We start from the raw sequence: 21276 nt of genomic DNA, 5'->3' as shown, positions 1-21276 counted from the left end.
CAAAATTTCTGGAGGTCAGCATTCAGGAAGAGGCTTTAAAGCAATTGCAGCTGTTGAATAAAATCGTTTGTATGCAGTAACGCCAATAAATAGATCTTGGTCAAATTCTAATAATCCTCAGGAAGACATTAATTGCTAGGAAGCTTCACCGCTGCCTGACTCGTCAAGCAGTAACTGGCCACCTACAGCAACCGTGATCCAGTTCTCCACAACACATCACAGGAGTGAAATTAATTCCTATTTAAAGCAGAGTTTAGAAGTCATAACATTTCTAATTTGCAGTGAGATCACCACTCCTACAGCTTGGCTTCAGAATGCTAGCTTCTTACCAGCTCTCTGCTCTAAGGCAAACAATAAATCACTCTCTTCGCATTTATGTTGACCACTTCCCTGCTTCCATGGATGCCAAGTTTTATTTTATTTTATTTTTTATTTCAGTGGTTCTCAGCTAGGGAGTGCAGGTTACAGAAAACAGGCATTTGATATCCCCCATCAGAAACTACAGAACTGCACTGTCAATGGTTTTCTGCATTTTGTTTCTCAAACATATGAACACTATCTTTAAGAGTTCTTTTATTAGGAATAACATCTTCTTTCAAAAGAACTTGGAGAATAAAAGCACATTAGAAATGTCTTGCATTTTTGCTATAAGTATTGCTTGACTAGCACACATTAGAAATTAAAACTTTTTTTGAAAACATAAACAAATCATACACATATTCCATTTTTTGTAGTAGTAGTAGAAGCCCAATGGAAAAAGCAGGAGATATATTGCATAGGTGAAAGTACAAAGAGGCATTATATATACATATACACACGCACACACAGGGAAATAATTATCTATTTTACAAAGTGATGCAGTCAGCAATACCACTAAAATAATCAGTAGTCAGCCTGCTAACAGACAGCCAGATTATGATGACACTAAAATACCAGAATATATTCAATCTAATTGAAGAGCAATATACAGCATAGGTATAGATGACGTGCACAGGAATCTCACTAATCTTGTCATATTTATAACAATACAAATGGTAAAATATAGTTCATAAAGTCAGTGTGCCTTAAAACACTAATTCACAGTACTTCAAAGGAGAGCTCTGCCACCTCCATACTCCCTCGCTGTGCCTGAGTGCTTCCCAAAGCACCAAGTTACACAGTGAAAGTTGCTAAAGGGTCATTCCTGGTGTCCCCTCGTAGCTGCAGTTCTCATGAACTGTGGTAACTTCAGACATGCAGGGCCAGGCATGGCCTACAAAAAATGCAGCATTACTCAGCTGGAGAGCAAATCCAAGCAGCAATCCTAGTCCACAACAGTCAGGTGTGGTCAGCGCAATTAGAGAACATCATTCCCAAGTATCACACATAGCAACTGGGCTCCTACACAGTGAACACCAGTCAGTAATAAATGGTGGCCAGAGCCAACCCTGGCTCCCGGATACCGTACAGTCTGATAAGATGCACTGATACATTATAAAGTAAATAGATTCCTGTTTCCCTGGGCAGCGCAGATCACAATGCAGAGAATAAATATTTCAGTGAGTCATTTCCTGTGTGAGGGAAATGAGAACACAGAGTCTAAAGGTTTAATGCTGCCACAGTTCAGGGTGTGACTTTTCTCCGTATCAAGTCACAGACAGCCTGGAACTCACCTAGGAGGTGAAAACTTCCATGGCACTACTTCAGTGCTGCGGGCTCCTACAGCATAGAAAATCTGGATTCAATACATCTTTACTATCCATCACTCTGACAATGAACCCCCATGCTTCTCAAATGGCTTTCACATCTTATGTGCCAGTTGGATATTGTTCTCATGCCAAGGAAGATAAGGTTAATATGGCATTCATAAAGACAGAAGCGCAGAGCTTTGTAAGGGCTATGTTCCTATTGTCATTACATGACTTGCTACTGGTTATCAGAGTTCCATCAAGCTATCCAAAATGAGAGGAAGCTGGTATCTTTTCTTACTGTGACTGTAGTTCCCCAAAACAAAACAGAAAATACGGAACAACCACTTTTCTTCATTTTGTTTTGAAGAAAATTCTGCAATCTCACCTCAGAGCACCAAATTCCCCCTTGTAGCCCCTATTCATAGACCCATTTATTTTTACCTTACCAACCAACAGCAGTAAATTGCTGAAAACAGAAACATGAAACCATTTGTATACTGCTGACTGAAAAAAAATGGACTGGAATAGATGAAACTTCAGGTTAATTTATTTTAGTCTATTTTCTCAAGTAACATTCTGTGGCAACTGCTGTTGTTTGTTTGCTTTTTAAACAGTTCTCTTGTAAATATACATTCCTGTAACTACCCTACCATGAAGAAATGGTGTCACAGATCAGGATTCCTGACAGTCTGCAGTGATCTGACCCTTCTGTCCCTCCTCATTTCTGAAGCACGAGGATCAATACGTCTCTGTGGTGCCAGACATCCCCCGTCATACATTTCCTATGTACACATTTCTGCTGAAGCAGAACAAGTATGATCCAATTTTATTTCTATAAGTGTTTTATTTCCTCTCATATGCCATTCTAATTTACAAACTACTTAGACCCACTGCTCTGCCCTGACCCACCTGCCTTCACTAAAGGTCTGTTTGTAGTTTTGCTGTACCAAACAAACTCCTCTTGCTTCCTGGCACGAGGTCATTCCAGGCAAACACTGGCACTTCATCGCTTTCCCTCCTGTCATCTGCTATTGCAGATTCATATGCAGCGTTCTGTACACAAATACTGATGTTGAGCAATACTTAACCTGAGTGAGTCATTCTTTGTGAGAACAGCAGAACTTTTCATCCAATGGAAAGCAATCAATTTCCACAGCAGAGTTTGTCCAAACGTCCTTACTATTCTGCTGGTCTGCCTTAAAAGCTGTACTTAAAAATAGGAACAGTTCAAATAAAAATCTCTAGCGTGTAATGATTTCAAAATTCAAGAACTACCAGCTCTTAATAATTAAAAGATGTTTTATCAGCAGTTTCAATTGGTATAAGTGAAGATGTATTTCCCATCAGGGTAACAAACCTGACAACATTCACAGAGACTGAGATTACAGTTTTCTACCTTAACCCACAAGGAAGGATGGCATTCAGCCTCCAAGAGTGCTATCTTTCTTTCTCTAGAGTAATAACTTTCTAGATGTGTTACCTACCAATAGGCAAGGAAATCTGCTTTCGAAGTAAGAGCTTTATTATGCAGAGAAATCAAGCCAGAAGTGAAGCAACAGTATCTATATTATATAAGAAATGCATCTGTTAAACACGCATTTATAAAAAAGCGCAAACAAGCAACAAATTCACAGGCTTTCTAAAAGCTTAGGATATTATAGCATTACAAAAGAGATGTCAGTAGTGCTGGCACTCACGAATAAATGTGGGTTTGTTAGCCTAGGTTTTCAAAGTCTAGATGCTTAGGAGGCATATTTTCCCAGCCTTTTAATGCTTGTTTTAAAAAGTAACTCTCTGAAATAGCCACTGGGTCCTATTATCCAGCAACAGGAAGTGGTGCAAACCCAAATCCACCCTGGTTCAATCTTGAATGTAATTAATTAGAGGCCTCAAGGTATCAGAGACAAAAGCCTGTTTATATGGAAATTCCTCCTCTAGAAAGTGGCAGGCAGACACTTCCTGATCCAGCAGATAACACAAACTCATCCCGGCCTGTTTGACCACTGCACAGACAGGTCTCACACCACCTCCAGAACGCTCACTGTGGAGCAGGAAACGTTCAGGCTCTTCAACTTTTGTTCACTTTAGCAGTTTCACTTAATTAAATGTAAAAATATTTGTAACATTTACACACTGGAGGAACACTCCAAAGTTAAATCTACAGCACACGGGCTTGCCTTAATAAGCTTCTCACATTTTATTTCAACCAAATAGCAGCCAAACTGGGTTTTAAAACTGTTAGAGCGTTTCCTCAATATCAATTTAAAAAAGAAACCCTTTGAAGGGGAAAGTGCTCTACTACCATCAAAAAGTCATTAAAAATAAATACGTTTCAGAAAAAAAGTAATCAGAAGGTTGTATTCTTAAAACAGCCCTTATGTAGTAACAGGAAGCATTCATGGGGGAGGCAAGTGTGAGAAGTCTTCTGCCTTTCTCTCGGAAAAGACGAAACAACCTCTGGACCACAGGAAATAACACAAGTTTTATAAAGTCCCAGTGGTATGAGTGAAAGCACTTCAAATAAATCTGTGAGTCCTCAAAACAATATTAAAGGACAACAGATGTTCTCCCCACCAGCTTGTTCGAAGGCTCACGTACACCCTAGGAGAAGCCATTTATTTGCACAGATTAAAGTGGGTATGCAGATCCAAACTCATATAAACAGATAAACAGAGCAATAGGTGCATAAGGAATAACAAGCTCTGCCTGTCCTCTTTTTGCCAAAAAGAAAGTCTCACTGAATGTGCCCAGATAATGGAAAAATACAGATCTTTATATATACGTTATTTTCAGACTTAGTATCTTTATAATGTAAAACAGAACTCACATAAAAGATAAGTCTTAATTTTAGCTGAAAGCTACTTTTTGAATGATTTTTTTTCTTTTGCTGATATGTGAGCTGACATACTGGTGCCTTGGCTGCTATGCTGCCAAAATAAAAAATAATCACCATTATAAGGAATAACTCCTGTCACTGTAAGTCAGTTCTGAAATTAAATCAGCAATTCAGATCCATCTTACTGTCACGCTCCTTAAGTGGGAGCTGTTCTGCCTAAGCATCTCCACCAGGAAGCATTTCTGCTAAGTAAGGATAATGACAATATGGGCCCAGATGGGGCTCTGAGATATTCATGCGGCACCCAACTACCAAACCCCAGAGCAGACTTGCACCACTTTTCCTTCAGCCTGTGAGCAGCCACAGCACCAGACTTCCCCTACTCATCAGATATGTTATTCAGAGACTCATTTGGTAAAATTCATCAAAAACGCTGCGGGCAAGGATCAAAGTCCAGCTCAAGTCATTAGGCTAAAAACATTTCCTGTAATTAGGACTATGTTCCTTATTCCTTTTACAAGCAATACGGCTTTATCAGGAGAAGCAGTAAATGTTCCTTGCTTGTCCTTAGTGAAGACTAAGCTAAGGAACTACCCGAAGTGTACAGGCTGTGGATTTGCATCTTCTCGGACTCAGGACAGGTCTTTGCACCTTCACTGCTGCCCTTGTGAAGATGTAGGCATGGAGACACCACTCACACCAACACCTGGAAAGACAGGAACAGAGCCTGGCTCCCCTTGTTAAAGGAGGAACCTGGGTACTCAGGTACAGAGCTCACACGCCAATCTGAGGGCTGTGTTTGCTATTGCAGCGGCTCTGCACAGCTGGAGTACCTAAATCCTCTTTATCTCATTGCACAGTATCACAGAGGCCTTTGCAAATCAATTCTGCAGCCCTCAGAGTTGCTCACAGCTCTTTAATCTTTCACCTAAGCAACAGAAGGCTTTTCCTTTGTTGTCGTTCTCCTGCTGATTCTCTCCAGCACCAGCAAGTTGGGTGTTATTAAGGCAGGGTCTTCTGAGAACCTGGAGATATTCTCACTGGCACTACCTCCCTTTCTTCTCCCCCGTGGCTGCAGCCCTCGGTGTGCACTATGGGGCCCGGTAACCACAACAGCACAGCTGACCAGCATGCGAGCAGCCCACTCCAATAGGTCCAGCAGAATCACGAGCAGACACCAAAGGGAGCTGGAGCAGGCCAAGATGGGAACCATTTTCACAAAGGGAAGGACACTGGAGGGATTCGCCTGCTACAATGGGTCCAAGTGAGTCTCATTTGAAGCAAATTCAGAATTACTTTTTAATACAGTGAAATGAGCTGCTTCATTCCCATGATCACCAATCAGAGCAACCAAAAAGCGTTTTAAAGTCTAATTGAATTAGTAGAGAAAAAACTGATTTGTAAACTACTTTCACAACTTCAAAGAACAATTAAAGTGTTGCTGCTATTGTGAAGAGAAATTTAACATCTGCAGGAATGTACAAACCACAGTCTTAAGTGGCTTACCAGTCTGCAGCAATCAGAATGTAGCAGTAGAAATTTTATAGCAAAATACTTCTCCTACACAAACGATTTCATACCTGCTTTGAACTTCAACTTCAGCAAAACTGAGACTGCTGAGAGCCAGGAGACACAGTGCATTAAGACACAGTGTGCTCCTCACCAAGGAACAGCAGGAGTTCTCCACAAGCACAACTGCACTCACGACCCAAAGAGCAGCGTGCCAAAGAGGACAGAAGGAACTGCAGCAGCTCACACAGGTAGCGCAGCAACGCGAGCAATCTGGCAACCATGCCCTCAGCACACACAGGAGATAGCACACGGCAGCCTCTGTCCCTCTGTCCGCACGCCTCCCTTGCCTGGCGAGATGCTGCAGCTTGTAATTGCAATTTACAGCACTACAACCGTCAGTTATTATGTGCTGGTAACCCATGGTCATGGTAATTCTGCAAGAAGTCTCCACTGCTCCTGAGCAAAGAGTACCTAACCCTGCAGTTCCAGGAGAGATGAGTGCTATTGTTAGGATTAGCATCTTTACAAAAAACTATAGTGGTACACTAAGAAATATCAGACAGAGGAAAGTAAAATATTAGAACTGGAAAGAGCAAACAACACTGTATGTCAAGTCTGTGACCTTATTTATAAATGTATGGTTAAATGCCAGTGCCTCCTGCTCAGCTTCTGACTGATCCAACAGGCAACCAATAACCAATATCAGTGACTAACATTTCAAATCTCGTGCACTGACTAGAAGTCATTAATATTTAGTTAACAATGTACTCCAGAATTAAAAAAATAATAATAAGTGTGTGCTTCTGTAACATTAAGTATCAATAACACGGTGTCTATGCCCTTCAGTTCTTTCGCAGGAAGAGGACAGGGAAATGTGTTTCTCACACGTGAGAAAGGGAACTATGTTCCCATTTTAAGTTTGGTTTGGCCACTGTAATCCTTAAAATGTGAAGATGTCACACCTAGGTCTGTTGGTCCTTTAGGCAATAATATATATTATTTAAATGATTGATAATTTTAAAATCAATCAATCAGCTTTCACCTGCTACATTGTCCAATCCTTCGACAAAAATGTTAATTAAACATGAATTTTCAGACTGGATTAGAAACTGATTACACGTAATCGTAACTCCCTTCTGTAATAAAAATGCATTAAATACAGTTTTACAGGTAACAGTTTCAACACGGCAGACAGTAATTCATCAAAAGGAGGAAAAGTAAAAATTTGTAAAAAAAAAGTATACAGATATATTCGTTGTTCACCCAATATGAACGGCATGTTAGAGGCATTCACAAACCTTTTTGCAAAGTTCATAGGATACCACAGTCTTTTGCTAAAAAAGTCAGAAATACCACTTTTTTTTTTTTTAATTATTGTACTATGCCAAAACCATCACAGGATTATTATAGACATAAATATCAAATACTACAGTGGGTAAAACACAAGTAAATAATGTGTAGAGAAACTCAATTAAAAGGAATGAAGTTACCAACAGAATAAAGAGCAGAACATTGAGCCACCTTTTATTTTTGTAAAATCTAGTCAACAACTGAAAGGGTCTAAATATTTGTGTCAGTTCTACAGGTCTGGGACCTGCTACAGAAAAGGCAAAACACTGGTACAAGATCTCATGAGGGAAGGCACAGGAGAGGCGGCTTGATTACATGTGACAAGATTGACTTGAAATAACTAAATAAGCAAACCAAGTTTTGAAGCACATCATTTACATGCTTGCAAATTCAATTAAGCTTGAAATTTAACCCATAATTTATGCCCATCTTACCCATGTAAATTCTGGGTATGTGAGATTTAAACATTCCTAATTTAAATGGACACTTTTTTTTTTTTTTTTTAAATCTTCTAGAGCTTCCGTAAAGAAAATCAACTAACGAAAAATTTATGAATAATTATTTGGATTACAGGGAGAATCTGTGTCCCACAGAAGTCAACAGCACAGAATTCCTTAGTGTGGAGAATCTCCCAGTGTAGTTAAGATTTATGTTTAGGATGCCTATACTTAGTATTGTGTAGATGAAACGGTGCAAATGCCAACTCAAACATCTAATTGTAGAGAGAAACTCATTCCCTGAAGGCATATTCTTTTACTTCAACGCACCAACACAAGAATAAATATCACAGAATGTAAAGCAGTAAGATAACAAAACCAGAAGGCCATGCAGTTTGAAGACCAAAGTCTTCCCTCCTTCAAAATTGTATCTTTACGATTAAATTCCAAGTTGCTGCACTGTTATAGGAGTATGCATTCATGAATTTAATTTATGTTGATCATTTGCTTCCCCTGGCAAATCGAGCTCTGGAGTTTTCCACGAAGACCTCAGTCACCTTGTGTCCTGTCTATTATAATGTAAGGCAGTCAAGAAATGAGCCTAAGGGTCATGTAATCCATTATCCAGTAAACTGAATTACTTCATGATCGAACATTATCCAATAATGAATTAATTGGTTCACGATACATTACAATCAGAGTATATGTGTATCTTTTATTTATTTAAAAAAGAACACAAAAAATGTACTACAGTTACATAACTGAATCTTCTACTTCAGGTTTTGCAAAGGTTAAGGCCAGTTTGGTAGTTAAGCAAGTGAAAAGCTGAACCAAAATTTACAGAAATTATAGCATTGCAAATGTCATTTCTTAAGCAGGACTTGCATCTTGGCATACTTGACATCATTCTGCTTGGCTGGACAAGATGTTTTCCATTCTTGACCTTAAAACAGGGCACATCTGAAAGATGTACTTTGTCCCTTCTTGCTTGAAAATGCTACAATCCAGCATTTAAATATCATCTATCATGCATACTTGAATCCATTTGGACATGGCCAAATAATGATTTGAAAACAAGTAAATATCACAATTGTAACTTAAATTATGATACATTAACTCCTAGAAATGCCCTTAAAAAAAAAAAGTATCCACACCATTAAGTAGGACTCTTGCACTAGTCACATCAAAAGATCACTATATTGGTAAGTTTCTGACAAACTGTTCAAGCTGGAGGTGCTGGCAGTCGTCTTACTATTTCCATAGCTATCTTTAGATATGCTTTAGCCTGCAAAAACAGAAACATATATTCAGAACTTTTCAATGAAAAAATACTTTATGTCAAGCTAGGTACATGTTTTTTCACACACATTCAAAGAAAAAGAAAAACATGTTCTATTTAGCTAGTTTTGTGTTGAAGAAAACAATACACTAACATATAAAATAAGTACAAGCATTATCTAAAACATCAGAGTGAACAAAACTTAGGTATTATTTTTAGAATAGAATTTGAATTAATGTCTTCAGCAGCAAACAATCAAAATTTTTCAGGATGTGAGGTCCTGAAAAGGAAGGTGGCTCTAGTCCAACAGGTCCTATTAGTTATAAACACCCCTCACCTCACAGACAGATGCACTGTAGTTAGGATTGAGTCAGAGAATCAGAGAAAACAATAGCATTCCAATAAAACAATTAAGATAATTAATTGATTATGCACTTAAAAGAAAAAAAAGACATATTTCCAAGAGACTGGAACAGGTATTGAAAATAACTAATTCTGCAACACTAGAATCCACACAGCAACGTCTCACTCTCACACCAACCTGAGACATGCAGTAGGATGCTGTAAGTCAGAGGGCAGAACCCAAAGCTGCATGACTATCAGAAGTGACCCAGTTCAAGCTTGTCTCTCTTTTAACCTCTCTGACAGAATGGCACAGCTGGGAACATAATCAATCTAACATCAAATATTCATAAACCTACTGCCAGAAGATGTATATAAAAACACTACTTAAGCTTTAATGCAACATAAACTACAAAATAAAACCCAGTTAATTCCTTTATCAAACTCAACAACTCACAGATGAAATCGAACGTTTTAAAAAGGTCTCTGATCTTGATACAAAGATTTTCACATGAAACAGTATGTGTTTGGGGTATTTGTGGAGGGCATGTGTGTACTATATGCGTATATATACATATATATATATATCTCATGTATGCTCTTCAGAGATTACTTCCATTGTGAAATGGAAACTTCATCTATAATGTGAATTTGTCATGTCTCAATTTCCAGCTGGTGCATCTTGTTTGCCTAGTAAAATAAAAGACTCCCCTGCTATTCAGCCTGCTTCCACTTCGTTAGACAGTAACCGAGGCAATTCTTCACCTTCTCAAATAAGCTTGCATTTGGAGCCCCTCTTATTTGGCTCTATGATTTAGACCTGGTAGTCCTGATGAGCCTTTAATATAGCAAATCAGCTGACAAAGAGATAAGATTAGAGCTTGCGGGGCAGGAAGAGAAGATCTGTGTCGCGCTCACACAACGAGCACCAGCTGCCTGAGCACAATAACAACCACTTTTTGCAGGCAGCCCTGCATGCTTCCTCACTTCCAAGCTTTGCTCCTCACCTGTCAAGTTTCCTTTTCTGGTACTCTCAGACTCTGATACTCTTCATACTAAATCAAATAATTCTTGAGTTTGTAAGGAACGCAGGCACCATCTACTTGCAAATAACAGAACACACCAAATGCATTATGACCACAGCAGAGTAGCTGAAGACCTTAATCCTGAAATGCACTGGACACAGAAGTTACTCATGCAAGCAGCTACATCAAAGTCCAGGGAGGAATCCATATTTGTTACTCATGTGATTTAAGCCTGTGCTAAGCTTCATAGCCTCTAGCTGTACAATGACAAAGCTAAGACTTATTTTAAATAAGAGCTATAAGAGATTCTGACGTATGGCCAAAAAAGTAGTACTTCTTATTCTGAAGTTCAGTGTGAGAAGAGCTTTGTTTTTTTTCCTCTTATAACCAACTTTGAATATTAATATAGACCATTAAAGAGATTAACAATGTAGTTCTAATAACATGATGATTATGGTTAGAATGTCTTCAGAAGACTGGTACTATTCATGTTTATTTTCTCTACAGACTTACACTATAATGACCTACTTATTTAGGACTCACGCAAACTACATGTCAGAGGCTTCTTTGAAACCATTAAGCTGTGTATCAACGCTTATAAAGCAGTGCTAAATCCAGACAACGCACAGATAACTGAAGATTCTTTATGAGGGATTCTGAAGAACTGAATTTTGCTCAGCCTTTGTATCATGGATAAGATGACTCTTGTTTCAGAGTAGCTTTTACACCCCTTAGTACATAAATTGACAAAACATCTACAAGTTAATTATTCTGTCTTACATAGTCAATTACTCATGGTTAAATGGCACCAATTAAAAAAAAATCAGATACTATTTCTTCATTTACTCTAGGAACATTATATATGCTTAAAAACAACCTATACCTCCTCATGGCTATTTAGATCATACCAATTCATTCCAGAGAATAAAAAAAAAAAAGCGTAACTATTACCAAGAGAGGTGTGCTGTTAGAAACTGCAGGATCTCACAAAGGTGTATGTATAACAGATGACTTGAGAAGCATGGAGCAGATATTGCACAGTGAAGACAATACTGCAGCTAAAACTGAAGTGGGTGTTAAGTATTTGGTCATTTTAACATCGCCTGTTGTTTAATTTCACTACATTCTCCAGATTTCACTTTCCTTCAATTTCTGTGATAAGTCATTCTGGTCTACCTGGTCACCTGTGAAGTAACAGCTGTGGTATTTGCAGGGTCCTTCACTAGAAAGTGCAGTGGAAATCTCAGTCACTTACATACAAAATAAAATACTGAAAAAATTATGTTAGTTTAAATAAGACTGCACCTGAAATCTTACAGTGTTATTATTCTGGACCACATTATGATAGAACAAATACCCATGGACAATGATCACAATAGAATTTGAAAAAATTTGAAGAAAAATTTCAAGTGAGACATAAGAGTAAACATTGGGTTTTAGTTTATGAAGAACAGAACAAAAAGCTTTTATTCCAGAGTACAGAAAATATCAGCAAAAGGTTTACCCTTGTTAAATGATAACTCACAACAGACAGGTTAAAATTTTTAAGTAGAAAATGAACAAGGAAAGCAAAAAATATCAGCCACAGCAAAGGCTGACAGAGCTAAGGACAATAAAATGAAATTTAAAACACTGGTTAAGAAAAAGAAACTGATCCTTCCAATTCTGTAGATATCAGCACAGCTACAAAGGTTCAGACCAAATGTTCAGCTAACCCAGCAGTCTTCCTTCAACTGTGGCTAATGACAGAAGCCTACAGAAGACTAAGACTAGAACAAGGGGAGGATTCTCCAGGCCCTCAACCATTCGTGACTCAGGAACCTCCTGAATGGTATGTCTATATATAATTGCTATTAAATCGACTTTTCCTAAAATAATTTGTCTTACGATGCTTTGCACTCCTTACTGTGGCACTACTGAGCATTAAGCTGACTTTTTTCATAGAACTGCTATAACTTCAAGGTGTTTATCCCGCTAACTGAGAGCTCATTACTGCTTATGTAAAGCTATATTTTCTCCCATATGCATAAATTTCTAGCAAGAACTTAAGTTACAATTGTGTAATTCAAAGTAGTCCCATAAGTATAACTGCAATGCAGTTGGGTAGTGCAGCTGTGTCAATGCGCAATGCGCAGCACACTAAGCTCTGGGTGGTCTAGCTACTCCCCAGCTAGACATTTGCATGAACAGGATAATGGAATGACAGATCAACTTGAAAAAAGGTGACTGACAGAAGTTAAGCTGCCTTTGCAATTAAGTATTTACACTAATTGGTGTTGGAGTGCTCCAGGTGGGAATTTTGGACTATCTTGAAGAGTCCCACAGGCAGCTCCCCCTTAGCACAGATCAATTCATAGGTTTTAATGAGTTGATTAACAACCAGAATGGAAAACCTGGCTCCTTTCTGAGATACCCTGGCAGCTTCTGCTCCAGAACTGACCATATTGTACATAGATAACAATAAACACACAACAGAAATTGCTCCTGCAGCTGCAGAAATGGTAACAGAGGACAGTGGTTTTGCATGTAGTTATGATGGGAGATGTTTTGTACACAGTTCAAGTTAGTCAACAGCAATGGATCATGCATATGCTGGAGTAGTCATGTAGATCAACAACTAGCTCCACTGTTAAAGCCAAACTAAACAGTGGCTCGGGGAGGCTCATTTGCTCCAGCTGAAGACACCATGGACAAGGACTTCCATAACCATCCAGGCAGCAATCAGACATTTTTCATGGGCGATCAGATTCCTTAAGCACTACCCAGTGTCAAGATTCCAATAAACTAGATTTTTCTCCCTCCCACACAATGTTCACAAGTGTCTGGGCAATGACTTCATATTTATGTATGCTGACTTTCATTTGCCATTTATCTGATCTGCCATGCAGTAACAGGAGTCTCCTCTATCAACTCTTTGCAAACCAGCATGCTATTACTACCTACTCCTACTATCAGTAGTCTCTTAACCTGCTAAACACACTAAGCATTTTTTTGGGATTGTTCTTCTGTGTGTTTTTATTTTAGCTTGTTTTTTAAGCTCCTCCCCTCCCCCAGTAGCTACTTCATGCATTGAACAGAACAGTCTCTCATACATTTCACTAAAGGGACTCCACCAGTAATCCTTCTTTGACAAAATCAACAGTTTCAAGCCTTTGAACAAATCACTCAAATATGAGTGAGGACCTGTCTACTAGCAGTAGCACGCATCATGGAAAGGTCTAGAGGGAATCGCAGTTATCATCAATACACCTTTTGTTAAATAAACACAACTCTGTATATATTGAGCCTTTCATCCTACTCACAATCTATTTAATGCAGCATCTGTACACAAATAATACAGCCTCGTTCCACTATTTACTCCATCACTACTAAGCACAAGAAGATTGCAGCCAAAAATGGAGGATTTTTATTTCCTTTTTGGTTGGCAAGACAAAAGAGAAGGAGTTCTTAGTCACCACTGACAACCACTTTCATTTTTATAGGATAAAGGTGAAGTTCACAAATGACAGTTTTTCCATTTATGGTTTGGAAGCTCTAAACTTTCTGAATTTTTTATTTTTTTTTTTTTTTTGCAGATGTACAGTTTATACTTAATAGTAACATATAAATTTGTTGGCAGCCAAACATTCTCCCTCTTTGAGAGCATGAAGAGGCACACAGGAGACTGATACTCTAAAAGCAGACCAGATTCATTTGTTACAAATGCTGAAGAGGCTGGGTCTGAGAGCAGCACTGGCAAGAGTAGAGGCAGAGATGGAAAGTGATGTCCAGAGTCAAAAGAGGTGATAATGGTCATGTGAGACTACTCACCTCTCAAAGACTTGTACAAAGACTGTTAGAAAAGACTACAGCATTCCTTAGATGATGAAACATCTTTGGACTGAGAGGGTGCAATGGATGAAGTGACTAAATACAGCATAGATCTTGCGGTAGGAATCAGAGAATTTGTAGTGAACTTTGTCAGGACTGAAGAGTCCTACTTTGCTTACATAATGAGAATATCCCAATTCAGTACCCTGTCATGGAATAATAGACATGTAGCAGAATTAAAATGCAAGTGATCTTTTTATTACCTTGATCTGATTAAGCCCTACAGTAATCCTAGAGAAATGTAAGCTTTTCAGTTATACTGAAATTCCTTTCAGGTATTTACTTCTTGAAAATCTTACCCATGAGGTATGTATGCATCAGTCCTAAGGAAAATGCAATATGATCTTACAGCTTATAGCTTACTCTGTTCTGTTTCCATGGCTTGGCTTGACCTGCTAATTTACCTTGAAGTTCATTTTCACTGAAGTACAGATCTCAGGCTGCAAACACTTCACAGTGCTTAGTGCAAGGGCCACACAACCACAGAATATAACTTACCCATCAAAAAAAACAAAATAGGAAAGAGCTACTATCAGATTCATCTTCTCCCAAACCACTACATGCCAGCAACTCAGAAAAAGTATACCAATCCCATGACTTGTTTGTGGGCCAAGTACACCAAAGAGCATAAATCCAAATAGTGACATCTTCCTAAATTCTGTTAAAGGTTTCCAAGACTATTAAGATGCTTTGTCTAATTCAGCAACCCAAAGGAAAATCTATGCAAACACTGACTGTCTGGAACGGTGAATGCTACTACACCTACAAAGAAGGATTCAATATTTAACTCTGCACAGCCAAGCTGTCAGGATCTTGTACTATAATAACGGCTAAAGAAAACTAGCAACCTTAGGCAACAAGCACCTAATCAGATAATGGCCATTACAAAGATGAATACTAGACTTGGCTACTGACTACATGATGACAATGCTAGGTTTTATCTTACTGGAAAAAATAAAGTGCATCTCTCTCTTTGTTCAATCACAATCCATTTTTCAGTTCTATAAGATCTTTTAGCTTTAGTTTTCATGGAAATTAACTTGACCTTGTCACAACTCCAACCTCCAGCATGCCTGGACCTGCCCACTGATGTCTCTGTTTTACCATGGTCAGCTCAGGAGGCACTAAAAACCTAACAATAAACACAGATTTAAATGAGGTTCCACTTCAGACAAAAACTTTATAACACTCAGAGAAATTTCTGATTGCTACAAGAAGCCCAGAATCTTTTCAACTCTTGGCAGTTCTCTACAATAAGATTCTTCTTCGGATGAATTGGCAACTTCTGCCAAGCTGCAATGAAGCCCAGAAAGGGGACTTACTGAAAATAAAAGTTAATCCATAAATAACAACTACAATGTTGGAGATGAGTTAAGTAAAGTGGTTGTTTCCTGATTTAAAAAAAAAAAAGCCTTAGTATTCATGGGACATGGAGATTTCCTGTTAATCCTGTTTATATATAAGCAATTGCAAAAGCTAAGCCTTCCTCTGATGGAACCTCAGCTGTGAAGCACTGCTAGCCTCAAGGCGCCATTATGTATACATATTACTGAGATGCCTTTATGTATAACTAAAAAGACATCCTGCCTAGAAAACATCGTTAGGTAGAATAGTGCAATTCAAATGCAATACAGTAGCATCCTTCAAACAGGCTATCCTGAAGTGTAAATGAGGGTCTGATGATGTACCTGCACTCTGAATGAAGAGTTCAAACCTATACATGCCAAATGTTACTGTGGTCTTTCAGAGGAAGCCTGGATGATGGTAAGGCATAGTACAAATCATATCAAGCAGTCTTTGGGACTTGCTTTTCTAAAAGATATCGTGCCCTGGAGAGACCTCTCTTTAAATGAAATTATTGACGACAGCTAACCAACAGCACACATAATTTGCTACCACTATTTCAATTTTTTTTCCAACTACTTACTGCAAAGCTTTACACATTGTACATTTTTACTCTACCCACACTTCATCCTTGCAAAGAATTCTACAAAAGAAGAAGTCTTTATGAATATAAATTCATATAATATCAAACTCAAGTCTGTAACATTTCTAATTTAATTGACTGCTGATGCCTAGTGTCCCTGCTTTCCACCTGACTGTGCTTCCTCTCTCCCCTTACAGAGCCCTGTGCCGTTTACTGGCCTCAAATTCTTTCACCAATACATATGAGTACATTTTCAAGGAGGCTGAACACCTTTCACATAGTTAAATGTGAGCTAGACAATAAGAAGTGTGTATTTTTTTCTATCATACACTGTCTGTATGACAAGCTGGATAGAATGACATTAAGAATGTTTTCCAGCAACAAGTCTTAGTTTCCTTACTCCAGGACAAGTTTTTTTGTTCTCCTATCTAAGTCAAATTCCTCACCAAACTGCAAGCAAGTCTGCACATATCTCCAAAAGGCCGATCAGTCTGGGGTTCAGACATCCTAGCAGCATCTGATTTACGGAATTTGCTCCCTCTGATCTTCCCATACTTTCCCAAAGCACCCTACTTGACTTTATGAAACTGAATTCAGAGTATTTTTTCCTTAATAGATTCCAGATGTTTTCTGTAACAATTTGTGGCATGAAAAACTAAGGAGTTGACTGACCAAACGTACTCATCCTCTTTATATTTTCTGCCATGAGAGCTTACCATCTTTTTGTAATGGAAGAAGGTGAAATATAAATTTCATTCTGTCATGACTTCTCTGCTGTCTTGAATACAACATCCCTCCTGAATCTTAGAGGTGCATCACCTCCCTAAAATAGTATTTTTTTTTTAATCACCTCATTCCTAAGCCACAACGAGAAACTACATCTCCTACTTATCTCAGTCTCCAGCACATCTCCTCCCTGAAACATCCATTTCACCAAGGCTCCCCAGTTTTTAAAAGGTGAGTGGTTACACTGGTATAGGACCGGATTTGCTTTAGTTGCTTGTTGACATTTGGATAGGTGGCAGTTTGGTACCTGATGGTCACAGTTAGTCTGCCTCTTCTGGCAAGACAGAAGCAAATCCACTGTGCTGTTGAGTACTTAAGTTTTCCCAACTGTTGATGGGGAGTTCACTGGGCATTTTTAACAATTAATTTGGTGGATGAGTATTTCCAGTGGAATTAATCGTGTTCTTTATCTCTCACTGCGCTCCTAGTCCTCTTACCTGCGAGTTTCAAAATGCCTCTTTCAAAGCCCCATTTTGCTTCTGGTTTCTTTTTGCAATCCTTAGTAGGTTCTCTCACACTTGAGCACTAACAATTCCCACCTGGCTTTAGTGATTATTCTTTTGTTTTCCCTATTCTATGTTTCCCATTTTAACAGTGTTCTTGAATTATTGTTATTTTTTTTTTAAAACTAGCTCTGCTGTCCAGAGTCTCTCATACGTTTGTACAAGCAAACAGCAAAGCCCTAGCCAGCCAATCCACCTCCAGAACTAAGAGAGGAAAGAAACATTCCCAAGACTCTCAGTTACCTCCAGAGGGGCCTAGTAAGTCCTCACTGTTGATTTAAGTAAGAAACACTCCTTGTAGAGGATCTTAGATCACTACCAATTGCTGCTGTCTGCTATCTTTCTGTTAGATTAGCCTCTGTTATTTAGGGTAATATGCAAGTACAGCAATATTCAATTTTCACAGCACATTTCTACAGCAGATAAAAAAGTTTTGCCAATAAAGTCTGTTAAAAAAAACCCATAGTTTTTATGTTTAAACAACTAAGCTGACAGAAACATTAATGTGGATAATGTTATACCAAGAGCAAAATGAATTTGCTAATATTCTTTATTTCTCCTTGAGGATGTTACCCCTTAGAGACTCAAGCTTTAGCAAAATAAAACTTGGGCCATTAAGCTCTCACATCTTGTTATACAGACAAGCTTTTCCACAATATAATAACATGAATCTTAGGCATCCTGTAGATTTTGAAGGAGAAGTTTCAAAGCTGAAACATCCACAATTCTACAAGTAACTTCATTTCTTCTGGAAAAGTTATTTTGGTTGTTACTAATTTCCTTGCCAGTTTTGTATAAAGGCAGTTTTCTTCCTCCACTAACTAACTCCTCTAAACTAAGCTTTAAAGTAATGAATCTAAACAAGTTTGCCTATACAATTTAAAATCCTAGTAGAAATCGAGAGCTATGCTTTTACATGTCAGCAAGACAAGGTGAACTCAGTGGTATGTAAGCAAAAAAAAAAAGCTAGCTAACATTTTAGAAACACCCTTTATTCTTGACAGAACTTAAAAAGGTGTGACAGCATGCTGGGTTTCTGAGAAGTCAGTCACCATCCTTATCCCCCACTGTCTGACTTAGCTAGATATTATTTCAGTTCTGTGAACCTGTATTTCATTTTTAAGTGTGTTCTAACAAAGACAACAAGAGAATTTTGTATACAAAATCTGTACATTTAAGGGACAAGTGCAGAGATAATTTCAGCAGCTCAGAGCACACAGTTCTCTATCTGAATAACTATGATTGTTCATGTATGAATAGCCACAATTTTAGTTTATTTGAGAAACATGGTGATGGGTGTCATGCATTAAAGATTAGAATCTGTCCTTATAAGACCTCTCCCACCATCAGTTTTATATATAAGAACAACAATCACTTTCTCTGTCATTATTATGAGAAGCAAATCAGAGATAAAGGGAAATCCTTTTTCATACTGCGGAGATTAGTTATGTCTAAAAAAAAAAAAATCAAGCTCATTCTCTGAGGAGAATGATTATCTCACAGACACAATGGCAGAGAAGAATATTAAAAGTTTTCCCCAGAGTCACCCATATTTGTCAATCTTTATTCCTCTCCATATTTAACTTAATTGCCACAAATGGTGCTTATAACCCATCCTTTCATTAACAAGAACAGTCCAGGAAGGAACAGATGGCAACCCTACAGACTCTCTTGTCTTTCTTAATTTTCTGAATGCTGTCCTGCACATATGTATGTAAGCTCAGACTCCCACAGGCTATAGACTCTTGGTTAATACAGATTTCAGATACTGTGAGTGTTCCATATTGGTATGCTCAACTGTTTTGGATCAACATGACCTAAGCTATATATCTATTGAAAACCTTAGCATTTCTGATCAAAATTCCCAGATAGAAACTACAGTATTGATTGGAATTATTCCTTTTCACAAGGATCTAGAATCAAGATCACTACATTTTTCCACAAACAATCAGCAGAGGTCTTGTCAAAGACTAGCAAAATTATTGCATTCGATTAGAAATTGGCATACTGTAGTGCTGCTCCTCTATCCAATTAAAAAAAAAAAAAGTGCTGCAACGTAAGTCACTATTCATCAGTACATTGACAATACTGGATTATTCCCCACCATTATTTTAAAAGAATTGGCAGGAAAAGTTATTTCAGTATGTACCTAGCAATCATGGTATTAGAAAGAATATGTTATTTGTACTTTCTACCTTATCTGTAACTAATTCTAGCATCTATTATCATCATTAATTACTTTTTTTACTTTTTTTTTTTTTTTTTTTTAAAAAAAGGTAACATCTAAGCTGCAGTCAATAGTAAGGCTGCATCTTTCAATACAATGTGCCTACACAATGTGGCAGACAACATCCTGCCCTACAGAGCAGGGCAGACAAACTCCAGCAGAGGGGACAGGAAGAATCTTAGTCTCTAAGTGTTAATGAAATTTTATATGCACAACTGCTTTTCCTCAGAGACTTGCATATTTGACTGCCACCATCTCAACAACTCACATTTTCCTTTGGCAATAAAATGTTATGGTAAATGCAAAGAAAAATCCATTTCCTCTTGTGTGCAAATTCCTCCATTTCCTGTTGAAAACAACCCAGGTACTGACAATACGCAGATTTTGCTTCAAACATTTTTTTGATAGGATCTTTTGAGAGTTTCCAGGCTCCACTACCAAAGGCTCAACTGACAGTTTTAGAGGACCTCCATTAGCTGCATGGTCTCATGTGGCTTGACACTGACCTTCCCCCTCTAAGCATACCAGAACCTGGATCAAATTCTTACTATTCTAAATCAAGCAAAAACACATGCACACAACCAGAACTCATGACCAGTATTCCAAAAAAATGGGAAACATAAGGGCTAAACTTACTTAATGACACAACTCTCTTTTACACAACTTCATTTCCCTCAGTTACATTCAGGCACACATTTGTTTTCAAACAGCAAGAATGAGAAGCACCCTCCATCCATTTTTTTTGTGGAGTGGGAGTGAGATGAGGGTTTTTTGTTACTTTTAGTGCAGTGCACCAGACTTACGGCATCACTTTGAGGCTGTGAGATCACAATAGGCTGTCCTGAATCACAGGTCTCCCGTATGTTAACATGCAGTGGAATGTCTCCTGTATTAAACACACCAAACATATGTATGTGAAGACCTAATTGTATATTTTTCTCAATGCATTTTATTTTAAAGATCTTAATCGCTGTTCAAAGACTTCTTTGAATACTTAATTTCCAAATAATAACATTTGTTATTGTCCTTATTAGGCTCTGGATCCAAATAAAAGGTAGGCAAGCATTGAGTTCTTCTTTCCAAAAGAAACCTTTTCAATATTCTTTTATAACAAGCAGGGAACTATCAGAGAGGAAAGGAAGTTCTAAAGGAGAATCAGTTAGTAACCCTAGTCCACTCTGAAGCAAACTTTCTGAAATATAGTTTTTCAGCACTAAAGAAAACTTGAAGCTCCCATGTTTCGTTCATTACTACATAAATAATTAAGAGGTGAATTGAAAACCAACTTTTTAAATGGAAGATATAGCTGTATTTTACATCATACATAGATGTAGACAGAATAGACTATGGTTAGTTCAATTTTGACTTCTCTCAGATCCTGCACTTTTAATTCATAGATTTTAGCAACATTTAATTAGCCTAAACCAAGGCAGTACAGATTAATGAAGTTCAGTATAGTTAGAAGAAGAAACATTTAAAAGAATGGTATAAAAATTGACCAGAATTTAGAGA

At 38.0% G+C, this 21276-nt stretch overlaps 1 protein-coding gene across 9 annotated transcripts in view; it reads right to left on the bottom strand.

Annotated features, from left to right (window-relative positions):
- NUBPL (nucleotide binding protein like) overlaps nt 1–21276 on the bottom strand; it is a 120388-nt gene that overhangs the window by 14886 nt on the left and 84226 nt on the right. For 8 of the 9 annotated variants that reach the window (XR_002440898.1, XR_002440902.1, XR_002440900.1 and 5 more), the window contains one exon: nt 20568–20650. Coding sequence is in view for 1 of the 9 variants with exons in the window: in XM_021403807.1 (XP_021259482.1) it covers nt 9028–9090; nt 20568–20650 (146 nt within the window). In the remaining 8 variants the exon portion in view is untranslated. Of the gene's footprint in view, nt 1–7520; nt 9091–20567; nt 20651–21276 lie in introns of those variants that run through there. The other variant, XM_021403807.1, reaches the window with a different exon arrangement.

This window comes from Numida meleagris, chromosome 6 (genome assembly GCF_002078875.1).
Source record: "Numida meleagris isolate 19003 breed g44 Domestic line chromosome 6, NumMel1.0, whole genome shotgun sequence".
NCBI lineage: Eukaryota > Metazoa > Chordata > Aves > Galliformes > Numididae > Numida > Numida meleagris.
The sequence above is the reverse complement of the archived record's forward strand: the minus strand, read 5'-3'. Positions and strand labels throughout refer to the sequence as shown.